Below are 15,654 nucleotides of genomic sequence, written 5' to 3' on the forward strand. Positions count from 1 at the left end.
TCAGCTAATACTAATACTAATACTAATGCTAATGATGGCCAGTAATGGGGGCTGACAGCACAATCTGCTCCTCATTTTTACCCCAGAGGTGACCGTTGCACACGAGGGTCACAGACAAGGGCAAGAATCATGTCAGGCTTGTTAGTGTCTGCAGAGGGGGAGGGAAAGTGGATTTTGAGCAGATCCCAGCTGATCCATGGCTAAGGATTAACTCAATTAGCCTTGATGTTCTGTCAAAATAACCCCTCAAATATTGGCTTTATTACAACAGACCTGTCTCAGTGCTAAATAATGCAGCTGAGGGGAATAATGTTTTAGTGTTGAATAACTAAGGAGATAAAAACTGTTCCTTGCAGAAGTCTCAGCATTTTGGATTCGACTGTACATTTAGATCTGCTAAAAGAAAGACATTGGTGTGATTGGTAGAATTATAAATCCATTCAGTTCAAGTGACCAAATAAGTTTAGAACTATAACAACCAAAATATAGCCACAAGCGGCGAGCTGTGGGGTCCAAGCACGCTTTGCAAATAGCGCCCCCGAGTGGCCAGTTATTTCCAAGTTGCATAGGACATTTAAGAGACCAGAGAGAAACCTACTGTTCAAGTTTTGTGTCGAAAGCTCAGTTCTGAATTGAAAGCTGCTTGATGGCTAAATTGTTTAAGTAATAAGTTCATCATTTGAAATTTAATGACAGATTGGGACAAAGATACAGTATGCCAAATTTCAGATCAATCAACTGTAAGCTTCCCATAAACAGCTGAGACAGGGTTTTAGAGAGAATATTGTATCTCCAAGATTAAGATGGGCAGTAACAGCTACCGACCATAATATGTCCATAATAATGAAACGCAATATGTCTTTGAAAAAATAAAGGTGCCTGCTGTTTTTCCACATGAATTTTGTGTTCCATCAGCTGAAATGGCCTACAGAGCATCTTGTGCTAAATGATACAGCATAAAACCACAAACAATTAAAAACTACATAAAATGATATTTTTGTTCTTTGCATACATTGCAGTTTCTGAACAGAATGGTGTGATGGAGCAGTGGGCAGCATTGCGTGGTCAGAGTGCCAGCGGCCTGGGTTCAATACTGAGCACTGATTGCTGTCTGTGCATGATCTCTCTGTGTCAGTGTGGGTATCCTCGGGGTTCCTTCCACAAAACATGCCAGGAGGTGGTTAGGCTAAGAGAAAATGCTGGTACAAGGTGTTTGTGTGCGCATGTTGTCCTATCTGAGGTGTATTTTCTGCCTTGTGTTCTGGGGATAGCTTTCGGATCCACCGTGACCCTCACAAGGAAAAAGTGGTTACTGAAAGTGAGTGAACAGAATGTGGAAGAAGCAAGGAAGTATGAAGGACTGGTAGATACTTTCTCCGTTTGGATGCAATACAACAACCAAAAGACACTTTCAGAGTGAAGTGGAGGCTTTGGTCTTCCTGTGCACTGCAACAGTAGCTTTATTTGCAGTACCTGATACTTTTGCTCAGTGTCTATTATTTGCCTGCCGTTTTAACTGCTCTCTTTACCCTGCTGTACCCCTGCTCATTCATGTATATTTATGGCATTTGGCAGACAGACATCCAGAGCAACTTACACTGATTTCATTTATACAACTGAGCAGTTGAAGGTTAAGGGCCTTGCTCAAGGGCCCAGCAGTGGCAGCTTGGTGTGCCGGGATTTGAACTCAAGACTTGAGATGCTTTTCTGCTTATCATGGTTGTAAGCAAGCACCAGTAACCATGTTATGGTCAAAGTAACAGAGCTTTTTTTTTCCATTCTGATGTTTGATACGAACTGTATCTGCATGCTTTTAATGCACTGTGCTGATGCCACATGATTGGCTGATTGGGTTCCTATTAAAGTGGCCAGTGAGTGCATGTGAGGGCAAAAAATGCGCGTGGTGTGTATTGGAAACACTCCTTTGTTTCAGAGCACATGCATATTCATTGATTAGTGGGCATGCATTGAACACATTGCTAATTGCACTGCCTTTTCATATAGCTTTGTGTCTCAGCTCAGTTAAAATACAGTCATGCTGCTTCTGACATTCGTGAAGAGAGAAGCCTGTGCTGCGTCTCTTTCTCCAGCGCTGTGGGATCTTAGTCCTGCCGCATTGTCCCGACATGTGCGTGTGACGCGCGCGCTCTCACGGCCATTTCCCTCGCAGCTGGCGCTCCCGCAATCCCGCCGGCGTCCCGCAACCGGACGCCATTTCACTTCACCGCAGCGCTAATTAGCGGACTGAAGGATCGAAGCCCTCGGTTTTGTTTTGACGGCGCGCGAATTCATTTTCCTCTTTTCTCTCCGAGCTCGATGGTGGCAAAAGAGCAGCTTTTCCACAGAGAAGTGTAAAAGGTCAGCAGGGAGAAGCGTGTGTGTGTGTGTGTGTGTGTGTGTGTGAAGGAAGGAAACGATTGACCTTCTCTTGTCCAGCATGAGCTCAATCCTACAATGACTTATAGATCCACTAAAGCAGGGGGGTGTGCAAACTTTTAGGGCCAGATGTACATATAAAAATAGAGCCAAGTTCCACAAGTGATCCTTACTGAACATGAAATAAACAACAGGACTGCCTGAAGCAGCCATACCCAGACTTTTCCTCCATGAGCCCCACTTCCAGGTTTTTGAGGAAACCCTGATACCCACCCACCCTTTAGACAAAAACAAACAAACAAACAAACAAACAAAACTAATGTCTATAATTAACTGGTCAATAAAATTAATCCCCACATCACTGAAAAAAATTACTGTCCAATTATAATTACCATTAAAATCTTTTGTAAAGTGTTGTTTTGTAAAGACTTTACAGTTTATTGGTTAATGTTTTTTTCCTAGTAAAAAAAAAATTAGCTGTTTTTGACTGTTTTTAGCCAAAATATTATGGCGTCATCAATATTAAACATCAGTAATAAACAGTAAAATATCGGTAGGTAGGTATATAGTTAACTGATGTCAGACTTTATTATAGACTTTATTTATAGACTCTATAAATGATAGTTAAGATGAACTCACGCTGATAGACTTGTCACATTAATGACCTAAACAAACCTGTCCATTTACCTTGACAGGACGCGAGGACGCAGCATCCAGGCATCTTATTTTTGCGTTCCATTGTTTTAATGTGAAGCTCCTACACAAAATGTGTGTTTTGGTATTTTCCATCTCACCTGGGATCTCCTGCAATTCCTTCAAGCCCCACAGTTTGAACAGCTCTGGTCTGAAAAGTTCTGAAAAAGTGAATTTAGTAGGGAATATTTGTTAGCAAAGCATTAACAATCAGGAGACAATGGCCATGATGCTGAAAAAACTTACATTTCCCATTTCTCTAATTAATTTGAAATTTAACGTGGCATGTTCTGTTCCTTTGAATTGTTTTTTTTTGAACAATTGCAAAGATGCATTAGTTGCTTACTCTCATTCCAGAGATAGAAAGTAATAATTACATGTATTCTCTTTCTATTACTTCACTACATGATTCACTGTAATGGTACTTTTGAGTAGAATTAAATCATAGTGTTTTAACTTGAGTTTTTTTTAAAATAAGATATTCAGCTTAGTTACATTTATTTTTGATGACTGTTACAGAGTAAAGAAAGGAATAATGCTGTGAAGACCATGAGGCAATTAAAAGATTAGTGCAATTTAATTTTGAATATCAATTTAAATTAGTGCAAACTAAAAGTTAATGCAAATTTTAAATGAGTCAATTTCCAGACCAAAATAAAGCGGTTTCGTGCCGAACATCTACACTTCAGGCACCAAATATCTGAGACAGTGAAGACAGATGAGCATCATCGCCCCAATTTATCAGTTTTTTTCATTCATTCATCTTCAGTAAATGCTTTATACTGGTCAGGCCAAAGATTTGCCTTTTTGTCAAGATGGTAACAATGCGAGAAAAAAACCCCACACCTGGGTAAAGCTAATTTGGGAATCAGATGTTTGTTTGTTTGTTTGATTTATTAGATTTTTTTATTTAAAATATTTTATTTAATTGGCTATGCACATTTCACAAGTTGTTCATTGTTTAAATCATTGCATGCAAACTATTATTTACAATGAGCATTATGTTAGCAGAAAAGAAAGGGCCAGTGCGATGTGTAATTTCACTCAATAACTTCCACAGTAGGTTTCTTAAAATGACCGTTTTTCTTAATTGCGTAGATGCCTTTCTCAATGTTACAGTTTTCCTCAGTTGCTTTGGCACAACTGTTCTTCTCAAAACAGTGTGAAATGCTGCATAATGTAAAAATCATTGGGTCAGAACATTAGATGCATTTCTCACTGCTTTCACACAGCATTCAAATGCAAGCATGCCGCTGCCTTTCACTGATCATGTGATACACTCAGCAGGTCTTTCTGATCAAATTTAATGGCCTTGTTTTTCTAATGAACTGCCTTACTCTCACATGAATATATCAACATGCTCAGTGTTTAAACACTTTCATATAAAATAATCCACACAACAGTCCTAACAGGAACTATACAAGCTTCATCACAAATGTCAGTTAATGTAATGATATTAGAACTAATAACGGGTGAATCTTTACATCTAGGTACTGAGTTCATTCTCACGTAAACATAAAAGATGTTGTCTAATTGACTGCTGCAGCACATTTACTGTATATTACTGTACAGAGAGAAACAGACTTCTGTGTATAGATCAGGTAGAAGTGCTGTGCATCTGAATGATCACTGACAGTGTGAAGAGTTTTGAAAACCAGAATTCAGTACTGAAAATGCTTCCTAGCAATTGTACAGGATAATACAGGAATAAGCCTTTTTGTTCATGTATTTGGTTTAGGACATATTTGTCTCTCCACTATCACACACCATCTGTCCAGTTTTGCTAGAAATACTTAGCATTTATTGGGTCAGTGGACAAAGGGTACTTCATGTTCATTTGGTGAGTGATAGAGAATGACTTTGTGTGTTTTGACACGAGGCTGATGCTCTGAGTGTTTTCTTTTCTTTCTTTTCTTTCTTTTTTAAGATCAGTATTTCAGGAAATTTACAGGAAAGTGAGAAAGTCTGTAAGAATGACTAATGACTAGTGCCATCTAATGGCCAAATCGCGTCATTGCAAGACAATTAGCAAAGTGTTAGCAAAAAATTAGCAAAAAAAATCGAATAAGCCGAATCTTACCTCGTGCAAACCCAGACACAATTTGTGACATTTATTGTTATTTATTTATATATAATATTAAAACGTCTGAAATGTTTAATTACGAATTCTCCATGTAGTGTAAAACTGTTGCAGTTATAGCGACTAAGACAGCTAAAACAATAAACGCTAAACTAAAGCCGCTTTCTAAAAGCAATTAATTATAAATTACCTATTGTTGTGAGGGAAGGCGGTGCTGTGCGCATGCGCATAATCAGGAGCTGAAACGCGGAAGTGGGCGAGTTGGTTTTCTGCGCATGCGCACAATCAGGAGCTGAAACGCGGAAGTGGGCGAGTCGGTTCTACGGTTGTGTTTCTATGTGAAACCTGTTATGAAGATTTTAGAGAGCGGTTTTAGTTCAGTGTTCACTGTTTTAGCAGTTTTAGTCGCTATATTTGCAGCGGTTTTACACTACATGGAGAATTCAACGGAATGTGTGGAGTATAAAGGGTAAAACTTCATGAACATCTTAAACGCTGTATAAATAATACCCAAGGTCGATATTAAATATTGTTTCTATGTCTAGAGTAGGCAATAACACTGCATTGTGTTTAATGAACACTGCATGCTGAACATTTTTAATAAATCACTCATGAACACTATGGTGAGCGTGTTTTTACATTATATAGAACTTATAAAATGCATACATGTTAAACATTGTAATGTAGTCCTGCTAAATACCCTTTAAATAAATGTACAGGCTCAATACAACACTGAGAGTAACAGAGAACATCTTTAGTAAATTGTGCTAGTGACAGTGTGTGTGCTGAACAAGAGAAATATTAGGTGTGACTTTGCTGAAAGATGAGCAGGCAGGTGAGTACAGCGACTTCAGGGGCTTGCATGCACTCTGAGCTCGTGCACTGTGTTCATGTGTTAATGTGTTAGTGTGTGTGTGAGAGATGCTTCATTCTGTTTTGCATTTTCTGCTCTAACACACCTTAACACACCGTTCATGTGAGAAGAACGAGACTCAGAAGAGAACCCATCCTCTTCTGGGTGACAGCCAGTGACTGTGTAAATAACAGGAGTTTAAAAGGGAAGACAGTGTCTGTGCCGCCCTCTAGTGGCTGTCTGCAGTACAACATGAAACCCCGCCCATTCCCATGGAAGGGAATGAAAAACGAGCTAAACTCACATGTTAAGTTAAATTATTTTCTTCGGGAATAGTGCTCTGTCGTTCTTAGTTCAGCTGACCAGTATTTTTCTTCTACAATAAATGCCCTTAACAGGAAATATTTGATGATAAATAAAAGGGCGTGGCTGATGAGGTGATTGACAGTTTTGGCCATGACAGGTGCACGTGCGCGCAGTTTCCAACACAACTAAAACTGTAGTAGTGAAGTGACTTGTTAAAGTTAGGCAGTGTCTCCTCCACCAACAGAACAAGCAGAGCATGAAAGAGTACTTCTCTATTCAGATGGGTAACTTACTACAGGGGTCAAAGCTAGATGAAAATCACAGAGCACAAACAAACAAACATAAATAGATAAATAAATAAATGGTTGTGTTGAGTGTCCATGTTGACTGCTGTTTACAAATATATATTTAACTGGTACATTACTTTACCATGTCAGCTAGCTAGCAAATGGTAGCTCAGTCAGTCATGACTCAACACTCTAAAATCTTGTCCTGACAATAGTAAAACAATATACTTGCACAATTTATACAACTACAGTTTAGCATTTTACATATTAATTAATAAAGCTCTACTTACCATTTAGAGCTAGCTCAGTTAATATCCCTTGGTGTGCGCCCTAAACATTTAAGCGACATTCTCACTGTGGTCTCTGGAGTCTCCTTCCTTTCTGAAGCAAAATGGTATGTGAATGAGCAGGAAACACACCAAACAAAATTAACCTGCTGTTTATGTTTTTACTCCACAGGATGGATGTGGCTGCACTAGAGGAAAAATTCAGACAAAAGAATAAAAGTTGTTTTATTCTTGGTGCGTCTGGAGAGACAGGAAAAGTTCTGCTAAAGGAAATTGTGCAGCGCAATATTTTCACCAAAGTTACTCTGATTGGGCGACGACAGCTGAGCTTTGAGGATAAAGCTTATGACAATGTGGTAATTAGCCATTCTCACTTCCAGAACTGCTAAGGAGGAAGCATGTACACTGATCAGCCATAACATTAAAACCACCGGCCTAATATTGTGTTGGTCCCCCTTGTGCCACCAAAACAGCTCTGACTCATCGAGGCATGGACTCCACAAGACCTCTGAAGGTGTGCTGTGGTATCTGGCACCAAGATGTTAGCAGCAGTCTTGTAAGTTGTGAGGTAGTGCTTCCATGGATCAGACTTGTTTGTCCAGCACGTCCCACAGATGCTCAATCGGACTGAGATCTGAAGAATTTGGAGGCCAAGTCAATACCTTGAACTCTTTGTCATGTTCCTCAAACCATTCCTGAACAATTTTTGCAGTGTGGCAGGGAGCATTATCCTGCTGAAAGAGGCCACTGCCATTAGGGAATACCGTTGCCATGAAGGAGTGTAACTTGGTCTGCAACAATGTTTAGGTAGGTGGTACGTGTCAAAGTAACATCCACATGAAGGCCAGGACCCAAAGTTTCCCAGCAGAACATTGCCCAGGGCATCACACTGCCTCCACCGGCTTGCGTTCTACCCATAGTGCATCCTGGTGCCATCTCTTCCCCAGGTAAGTGACGCACAGGAAAGGAAACATGATTCATTAGACCAGGCCACCTTCTTCCATTGCTCCATGGTCCACTTCTGATGCTCCTGTGCCCATTATCGGAGCTTTAGGGGGTGGACAGGGGTCAGCATGGGCACTCTAACTTTTTCAGCAATTTGTGCTTCAGTAGCTCTTCTGTGGGATTGGACCAGACGCCTTCACTTCCCACACGCATCAGTAAGCCTTGGGAGCCCATGACCCTGTGGCCGGTTCATCGGTTGTCCTTCCTTGGACCACTTTTGGTAGGTACCAACCACTGCATACCAAGAACACTCCACAAGACCTGCTGTTTTGGAGATGCTCTGACCCAGTCATCTAACCATCACAATTTGGCCCTTGTCAAAGTCGCTCAGATCCTTACGCTTGCCCATTTTTTCTGCTTCCAACACATCAACTTCAAGAACTGACTGTTCACTTGCTGCCTAATAAATCCCACCCCTTCAAAGGTGCCATTGTAACGAGATAATCAATGTTATTGATTATATGTCACTGTCAGTGGTTTTCATGTTATGGCTGGTTGGTGTTTATTGGCAATAGAAAAGACACATGAAGTGTAACCTTTACAGACAGGTGACAAATCAAAGGAAAATGTAGTCCAGTGAGTGGTCTCTTCCCAGATGATAATGCTCCCATTCACAGGGCACAAGGGCTCAATGAATTGTTTAATGAGGATAAAAATAATTGAGTAGACAGCTCTCTCCACCACCATCATCAAAGCACTAACTGAGAAAATATCTTTTAGAAGAACACTTTATGTTGGTTTTTTCCTTTAATATGTCGCCGGTCTGTACACAGTAGTAGGTGGCCAGCTGTCTAGAGTAATTTTGACATAAAATTAATTCTTTTAAATCATAATTAGGCTTGTCAGACCTTTACGTTAAAAGGATAGTTATTAACCACACAGGTTGTGCGTTAGGCCTTATTACTGTTGTGCCTGTTTACTAGGGGTGGACAATATGGTAAAAAAAAAAAAAAGAAAAAAATCATATACCTAAAGACATTGTCCTGATATACGCATGTAAAAGTGTTCTGAGACTGAATTTATTTTGAAATTTATAACATTTAAGGAACAAAGCATTAATGTTTTATTCCTCTTGTAACACAGCAGTTTGCTAATGATTACGATTGGTTATTAATGAAAGAACAGCATATCAGAACAGGGAATTCAACAGTGCTGTGGTGTAAGTTATCATAATGCTCAGCCCTAATGAGTCTGTTCAAGAATGAGGATGATTGATATTAATTTGTTTTAAGGTGCAAGAAGTGGTGGATTTTGAGAAGCTGGATGAATATGCCCAAGCATTTCAGGGTCATGACGTTGGATACTGCTGTCTCGGAACAACCAAAGCGAAAGCTGGAACTGTGAGTTTTTTTGACTCTGACATAAAAGCTTTTTTTTTTGATAATGTTTACCATCACTTTACACAAGATATAATCAGTCTGCCAAGATATGTTTGGTGACTTTATTTTGCTTTAATTTTTCCATTGAAACTATGAGGTTCATGTAACTAACAAGTAAAGGTAGTTTATAGCCTCCTGTTGGGCATCATGCAACCTGCCTGCCTGAATCATTATCTATTAGTAGTAAAATATTATTTCCACCAAATGGCAAAGGTCAAGTGCAAACAGTGTGTCAATAATGTACAGAAACATTTCCATTGTAAGATATATTGCTATATAAAATAAGGTGGGACAAAAAAGGGGATCATTGTGTAGCTAATGTCTGTACATCAGAAATATGTGTGAAATACTTCTCCCTAAGGAAAGGCTGAGGAGAAGAAGAAGCATGTCTCCCTTTTCTACTGTCCAAATTTAGAGGCTAGTTTAAGATATTTTGTGTGGGTTTCCAAGAAGTAATTGGGTTGGAAATTTTGCCGAAACCTGCAAACCCTGGTTAATGGTTTTCCCTGGAACACAGCTGAAACTATGTTTAAAACTGCTCACAGCAAGGTCCTGGTCTGTATGTTGTTGACTCCCAGCTGCCTATTACAAGGTTACACTAAATATTTCCTAGATAGCAGTCTGTAGCATGAGTCAAGTGTGATAGCCTCTCGACTCGTCGGGCAAGGCACCCTAGCATGCAGTCAGTGTTCCAGTTCATCCCAAAGGTGTTCAGTGGGGTTGAGGTCAGGGCTCTGTGCAGGACACTCGAGTTCTTCTACTCCAACCTTCACACACCATGTCTTCATGGAGCTCACTTTGTGCACAGGGGCATCGTCATGCTGGAACAGGTTTGGGCCTCTTAGTTCCAGTGAAGAGAAATTGTAATGCTACAGTGTACAGAAACATTCTGTACAATTGTGTGCTTCAAACATTATGGGAATTTTGAGGAAGTCCCACATATTGGTGTGATGGTCAGATGTCCACAAACATTTGACCATGTAGTGTATGTGTAAAATGCTAGTGGTCATTAGAGAAACCAAGCAAATGAAATAAAGCTTTATGTTGAAAAACATTGTAGTTTTAATACATTAGTTTTAATAGAGGTATATGTAAAGTGTGTGTGTGTGTGTGTTGCAGGAGGGATTTATACGTGTCGATCATGACTACGTACTGAAATCAGCAGAACTAGCCAAAGCCGGTGGATGTACACACTTCCACCTGGAATCATCTAAAGGAGCTGACAAAACCAGCAGTTTCCTTTATCTAAAAACCAAGGTATGAATTTACTCACACACACACACACACACAAAATGTGCCATCAGTAAGTAGAGAAAATAGTTTTGCAGAAGTACTGTTGTAATTTATAGTGGTGTGCATGTTATAAAGTTTGATAGCTTTGGTTTGTGTGTTGTATAGTTTTGTACAGTTGTTTATTATCTGTGTGCTGGTGTGTGTTGCAGGGCCAAGTTGAAGCAAACATAGAGGAGCTGGGCTTTGAGCGATACTCCATCTACAGACCTGCGTATGTTACTCATTTTGCCTATAACAATTTCACTGGCATGAAACAGGTGTAAAAATAACCCACAGTTCAGTAAATGTGATTGGCTGTGGTATATACAGAATGTTTTGGTTTTTATATTGAAGCAGTAATTCAGAATGGCTGTACTGATGAATGATATTCTCAGTATATCTTATGGTCCCACAATCTAATACCATTCTCGATTATTGGAATAATAATAACTCAGGCCACAGTTGTACTGTTTTCATGCTTCCCAGGGTGGCGGTGGAATGTCTTTGCCGGTGAAACTGACTGTTCAGAGTAGTTATTTCTTAAATTACACAGTTAAATATTGCAAACCTTTTTTGTTGTGTAAAAACCAAACCAACATCGGGCTGTTTTGTGAACAGAAAGTGAGGGTCGTAACATAAATTAAAGACACAAGACACCAAATTTGCCATTTTTATGCCAATGTACTGTAAAAAAGAAGCTGGACCTCCATTCCAGCTGTGTGTGTGTGTGTGTGTGTGTGTGTGTGTGTGTGTGTGTGTGTGGAGGTGGGGGTGGAGGGGATGGAGGGGTGTTCTGTTAGAATGAGTTGAAGTTTTAGGCAATAATTGGAGAACATGGCTTCAGCTTTTGAAGAAAACTGCCTGAACGGTGATACAAGTGGCTCTACTTTCACTAAAAAGAGGGCTACTCTGAATGTCTTTGCAAAAATCTCAGGGACTGAAGGATTCTGATTTTTCCTCTGGCCTCCGAGTTTGATACCCGCTGGTCTGAAAGAGCCGGTTCTGACTGAAAAAGATTTTTGGGAGGCATAAGAATTATTCAGCATTTTTGAGGTTCTGAAACAGTTCTGGCCCAAAACCATTTGGGGTGGTGTGAAATGAAAAAAAAAAAAAAATCACAATACCAAAGAAATATAGGGCATATGTCCATAATCTCATTGGGGCGGTGTGTACAGAAGATATCTAGAGATTTATAGGAGTATGTCAGCAAATGGTGGCATGTTTTCGACTATGGACCTGAGGAATTATCAGGACATACTGGAATTATACGGGACCATAACGATGTTGGATTACCGGGAAATAACGGAATTTTACACAGCCCTAACAATGTTGGATTACCATGAAATGATGTAGGGTTATCTGGAAATGTGGATTCTTCTTCAGTGAGCAATAATAGATCTGACAGTCATCAACCAAGGTTGAATTTAATTTTACGGTGAATGTCACAGACCTAGCTAATGGACTGACTCTACTTCAGTTGTCACTAGCTGTTAACCAAGAAGTGAACAAGAGATGTTTCAACGGGAACGGATGCCATTGTTCAGTTGTCGTTGAGGGGTGAAAGTTTATTCACACCTATGATTATGCAAACCACAGCGCAGGAGCTAAGCACAGGGCATTTTCTGAATTATATGGAAATGGTTGTACAGTTGAATGAAGAATTACTGGCAGATGGGTCATTAACTCTAACAGTCCAACTAGTTAAAGTTTTGTGGGTGTGGTGGTTCTCAGAATGTAAATTGTATTTTAGCATTTAATTTTTCCCACGTGACAGCTCACAGAGTGGGCTAATACTGACAGGATTATTGGCGAACACAATGGTGGAATGTGTTATTAAGGTGAAGGGAGAGGTAACCAAGTATTAGGAAAGAACTGATGTGACTAATTTCTGTTTATATAAATCTGTGTATAGATACATTTAAAAAGAAATGTGTGTACTGTTCCAGATTTTCTGTATTTGAAGTACTGAAGTCCACTATAGCGGTTTGGATTGATTTATTTGATTTCAGAGTGCTCTTGGTGAACAGAGAGGAGAGCAGACCAGCCGAATGGATGGCACGCAAATTTCTTGGAGCTTTTTCCACTGTGTTCCCCACGGCGATGTCCATCCCCGTCACCGCTGTGGCTCGAGCCATGGTGAGCAACACACTCATCGTGGGAGAGAGAAAAACCGAGATCCTTGAAAACAAAGCCATTTATAACCTCGGCAAGATCGGGGAAAAACAATAAGCTGTGGATTGTTCAAGTCTCATGTATCAAGTACAATTGTTTCTTTAATTTTCTACTCCATAAAGGGATGTTTGGTGATTTGGTGATATCCTGTTCAGGGACTTTAAATTGCCTTGCACATAAAACATAAGGGATCTTTTAGTTCATCGGTGAGCCTTTAAGAGCTACGAGGTTTCCTAATAGCTAGCGTTCAACAGAAGGGTTTAGCAGAATTTCAAATTCAATCTTACAAGTAAAAATCATCAAGTAAACTTAAAGAGTTGTGTGGTTTGGGCTGGTGCAAGCAGACACCCACTAAAGAGAGTCACTAGGAAAGACAACACAATATTTAAAATTTAGATAATTAGCTGTTAGCAATTAGCATATGAAATAGCTAAATTCTGACAGAGGACACAGGGACCATAAACACCTAAAATCTCTAGCTCTGCTTATACAGACATAGCTAGCATTACAGCTAATTACACACTCATTACACACAGTTATATTTGTAAGCTGACTCTCTGCTTGCGGTCACTTCCTGGTGCTCAACCTGATGTATACTCGCAGTGCATTATGGGTCACACAAACACACACCCACACACCGAACCCTTAAACATCAGTAAAAACTATCAAGAAGTCTAGTTCGAAGTTCTTATTCTACCATTTGGCACAGGGCATGAAATCTTACTACTGTTTATTGCTTTAATAAATGAGGGACTCATTACGTGTGTATATAATCCTGTGTATAATTATACATTAACTTATAACAGGCAATGCAGCATAAGTAAAACTGATTCAAATGACAGATAATCTGACTTGTAATTGGTGCACATCCCTCTCATGTTTCATTACTTGAACTGTCTGTTTTGTGCAATATACTATTTGATTTATTTTTATAATTGTTTTTCCATTTTGGCTGTTTTCTTTTGCTTTCTTTCTTTCTTTCTTTCTTTCTTTTTAACTGGAGATGAACAGAATTCTTTCCTTGAATATTAATTAAGGTCAAATCAACATCTGTAAAAATAAATAAATAAATAAATAAATAAATAATCCATAATGAAAAAACACGTTTTTACAGTTCTTTATTACAAATAAAAAAATTAATATCATAACTACATAAGTGTTCAGATGCTGTCCTCACTATTTTGTTGTGTTGGATGTATTTCAGGTAATTGTTGTTTCATTGACCCCATGCTGAGTTCCACAGAGCACTTGAGCAGGTTTTCCTCAAGGAAGTTTCTATATTTTGATCTGTTCATCTTTTGATCCTGACACGCCTCTCAGGTCCTGCTGTTAAAAATCATTCCCACATTATTATAGTGCTTCACTGGAGGGATTAATTTAGCAGTGCCTGGTTTCCTCCAGATGTGACCGCCTTGTTATCTGGAACCTTCATAGCTGCAGAAATCTTTTGGTTCCCTTCCCAGATCTGTGCATTAACACAACCCTGTCTCAGAGGTCTGCAGAGGATTTCTTTGATCTTGTGGCTTGTTTGAGTATAATATCAGGGTTTAAACTGGTCTATCATCAGGATCATTATAGTTGGAACAGTCAACCCGCAGGCCATATGTGACATGCATTGTCAATATTTTTATCAAGCCTAACTGCTGGAAACTCCCAGTGAGGTAGACTAAATATTAGGCTGAACAGAAACATTCAGATCATAAGCCAAGATAAGACTTGCCAGATTTGAGGACTTGTTTTATTGCTGCTGCTATGTTTACATCTACTATAGCACATAACTATTGCAACTCTAATAATAGTAGAATAATAATAAATCTGTTCACATAACAGGAGCTATAAAAACACTGTAAATGATATTTACAGAAAATCTTACTTTTATGTATGATCATGCAAAAATACCTTTACAGCAACATTCATAACCAGCTTCGTTACTGAAGATAGATTGATGACACTGAGAAATGAGATGGGCTTCATGGAGGCTGTGTGGAAGTGAATTTAAAAGCTTGTGTATTGTACACTGAAACACTTACTGCCCATGGAAGAGAGTCTAAATCTGGGAAGCACGTGTGGACTGGAACTAGACAATCAAATGTCAGTGATGTATGGGTGTAGTAATTCACCAGAAAGGAATTTTATATTGAATCTGGTAGGGAATTTTTGAACTAATGCAATTTAATGTTCAACAAAATTATATACATATTACTAAATAACCAATGAAACTAATATACAACAATTAAAAAAGGTCATTGATGCACATGTTGTTTGGAGTTTTTATACATTTATAGATTTTTGCTAATGTTTTCACACACAAATTCACATCTAAGTGCAGCTTATCCTTGCCAATCCCCCTATCCACATGTTTTGGGATGGTGGGAATAAAACAGAGAACCTGGAGAAAACTTACACAGACAATGTTCATGCATTGTAATTATTCTTATGTATAAATTGGCAGGGCATATTCCAGGCTTTGATTTCATTTACATTGATTTCAGGTATAATTTACTATTTCATCTTGCTGTTTGCTGTTAATTCCAAGATCCTAGAAAAGGTTGTAGCATAGTAGTTATGCTCATACCTACAGTACATAGGAATAACATTCATGAAATGTATCAATCAGGATTTAGGCCTTATCATAGCACAGAGACAGCGCTGGTTAGAGTGGTAAATGGCCTTCTACTGGCCTCTGATCAGGGTTGTGTCTCCTTGCTTGTGTTGCTTTGCCTTAGTGCAGCTTTTGACACCACTGATCATACTATTCTCCTTGATAGACTAGAAAATGTAGTAGGCATTAAGGGAACGGCCCTCTGCTGGCTCAGGTCTTATTTGACTGATCGTTATCAGTTTGTAGATGTAAATGGTGACTTCTCTACACATACTAAGGTAAAATTTGGTGTTCTGCAAGGTTCTGTTTTAGGCCCACTGCTCTTTTCTTTATATATGCTAC

At 39.1% G+C, this 15,654-nt stretch overlaps 2 protein-coding genes across 4 annotated transcripts in view; one reads left to right on the plus strand and one right to left on the minus strand.

The window, feature by feature from the left end:
* The window catches only part of dbx1a (developing brain homeobox 1a), a 46,163-nt gene extending 39,103 nt beyond the window's left edge, over positions 1-7,060 (minus strand). Inside the window, exons 1-2 of one of the 3 annotated variants that reach the window (XM_026909999.3) lie at positions 6,886-7,060; positions 3,064-3,230 (exon numbers count right to left, since the gene is read on the minus strand). The gene's annotated coding sequence lies outside the window, so the exon portion shown is untranslated. The other 2 variants (XM_034308695.2, XM_026910000.3) reach the window with 2 other exon arrangements.
* On the plus strand, positions 5,427-13,811 carry htatip2 (HIV-1 Tat interactive protein 2). The gene is made up of 6 exons (XM_026910002.3): positions 5,427-5,618; positions 7,055-7,238; positions 9,120-9,227; positions 10,386-10,523; positions 10,709-10,770; positions 12,548-13,811. Exons 1-6 carry the CDS (start codon positions 5,500-5,502, stop codon positions 12,765-12,767), a joined length of 831 nt encoding a protein of 276 aa, XP_026765803.1. The 5' UTR covers positions 5,427-5,499; the 3' UTR covers positions 12,768-13,811.
* Positions 13,812-15,654: the final 1,843 nt, after the last annotated feature.

This window comes from Pangasianodon hypophthalmus, chromosome 11 (genome assembly GCF_027358585.1).
Source record: "Pangasianodon hypophthalmus isolate fPanHyp1 chromosome 11, fPanHyp1.pri, whole genome shotgun sequence".
NCBI classification, from domain to species: Eukaryota; Metazoa; Chordata; class Actinopteri; order Siluriformes; family Pangasiidae; genus Pangasianodon; species Pangasianodon hypophthalmus.

Coding starts and splice junctions, on each gene's coding strand:
- htatip2 (XM_026910002.3), top strand. CDS start 5,500: ATGAAGATTTTAGAGAGCGGTTTTAGTTCAGTGTTCACTGTTTTAGCA. Junction 7,239..9,119: donor ATAAAGCTTATGACAATGTG/GTAATTAGCCAT, acceptor ATTTGTTTTAAG/GTGCAAGAAGTGGTGGATTT. Junction 10,771..12,547: donor TACTCCATCTACAGACCTGC/GTATGTTACTCA, acceptor ATTTGATTTCAG/AGTGCTCTTGGTGAACAGAG.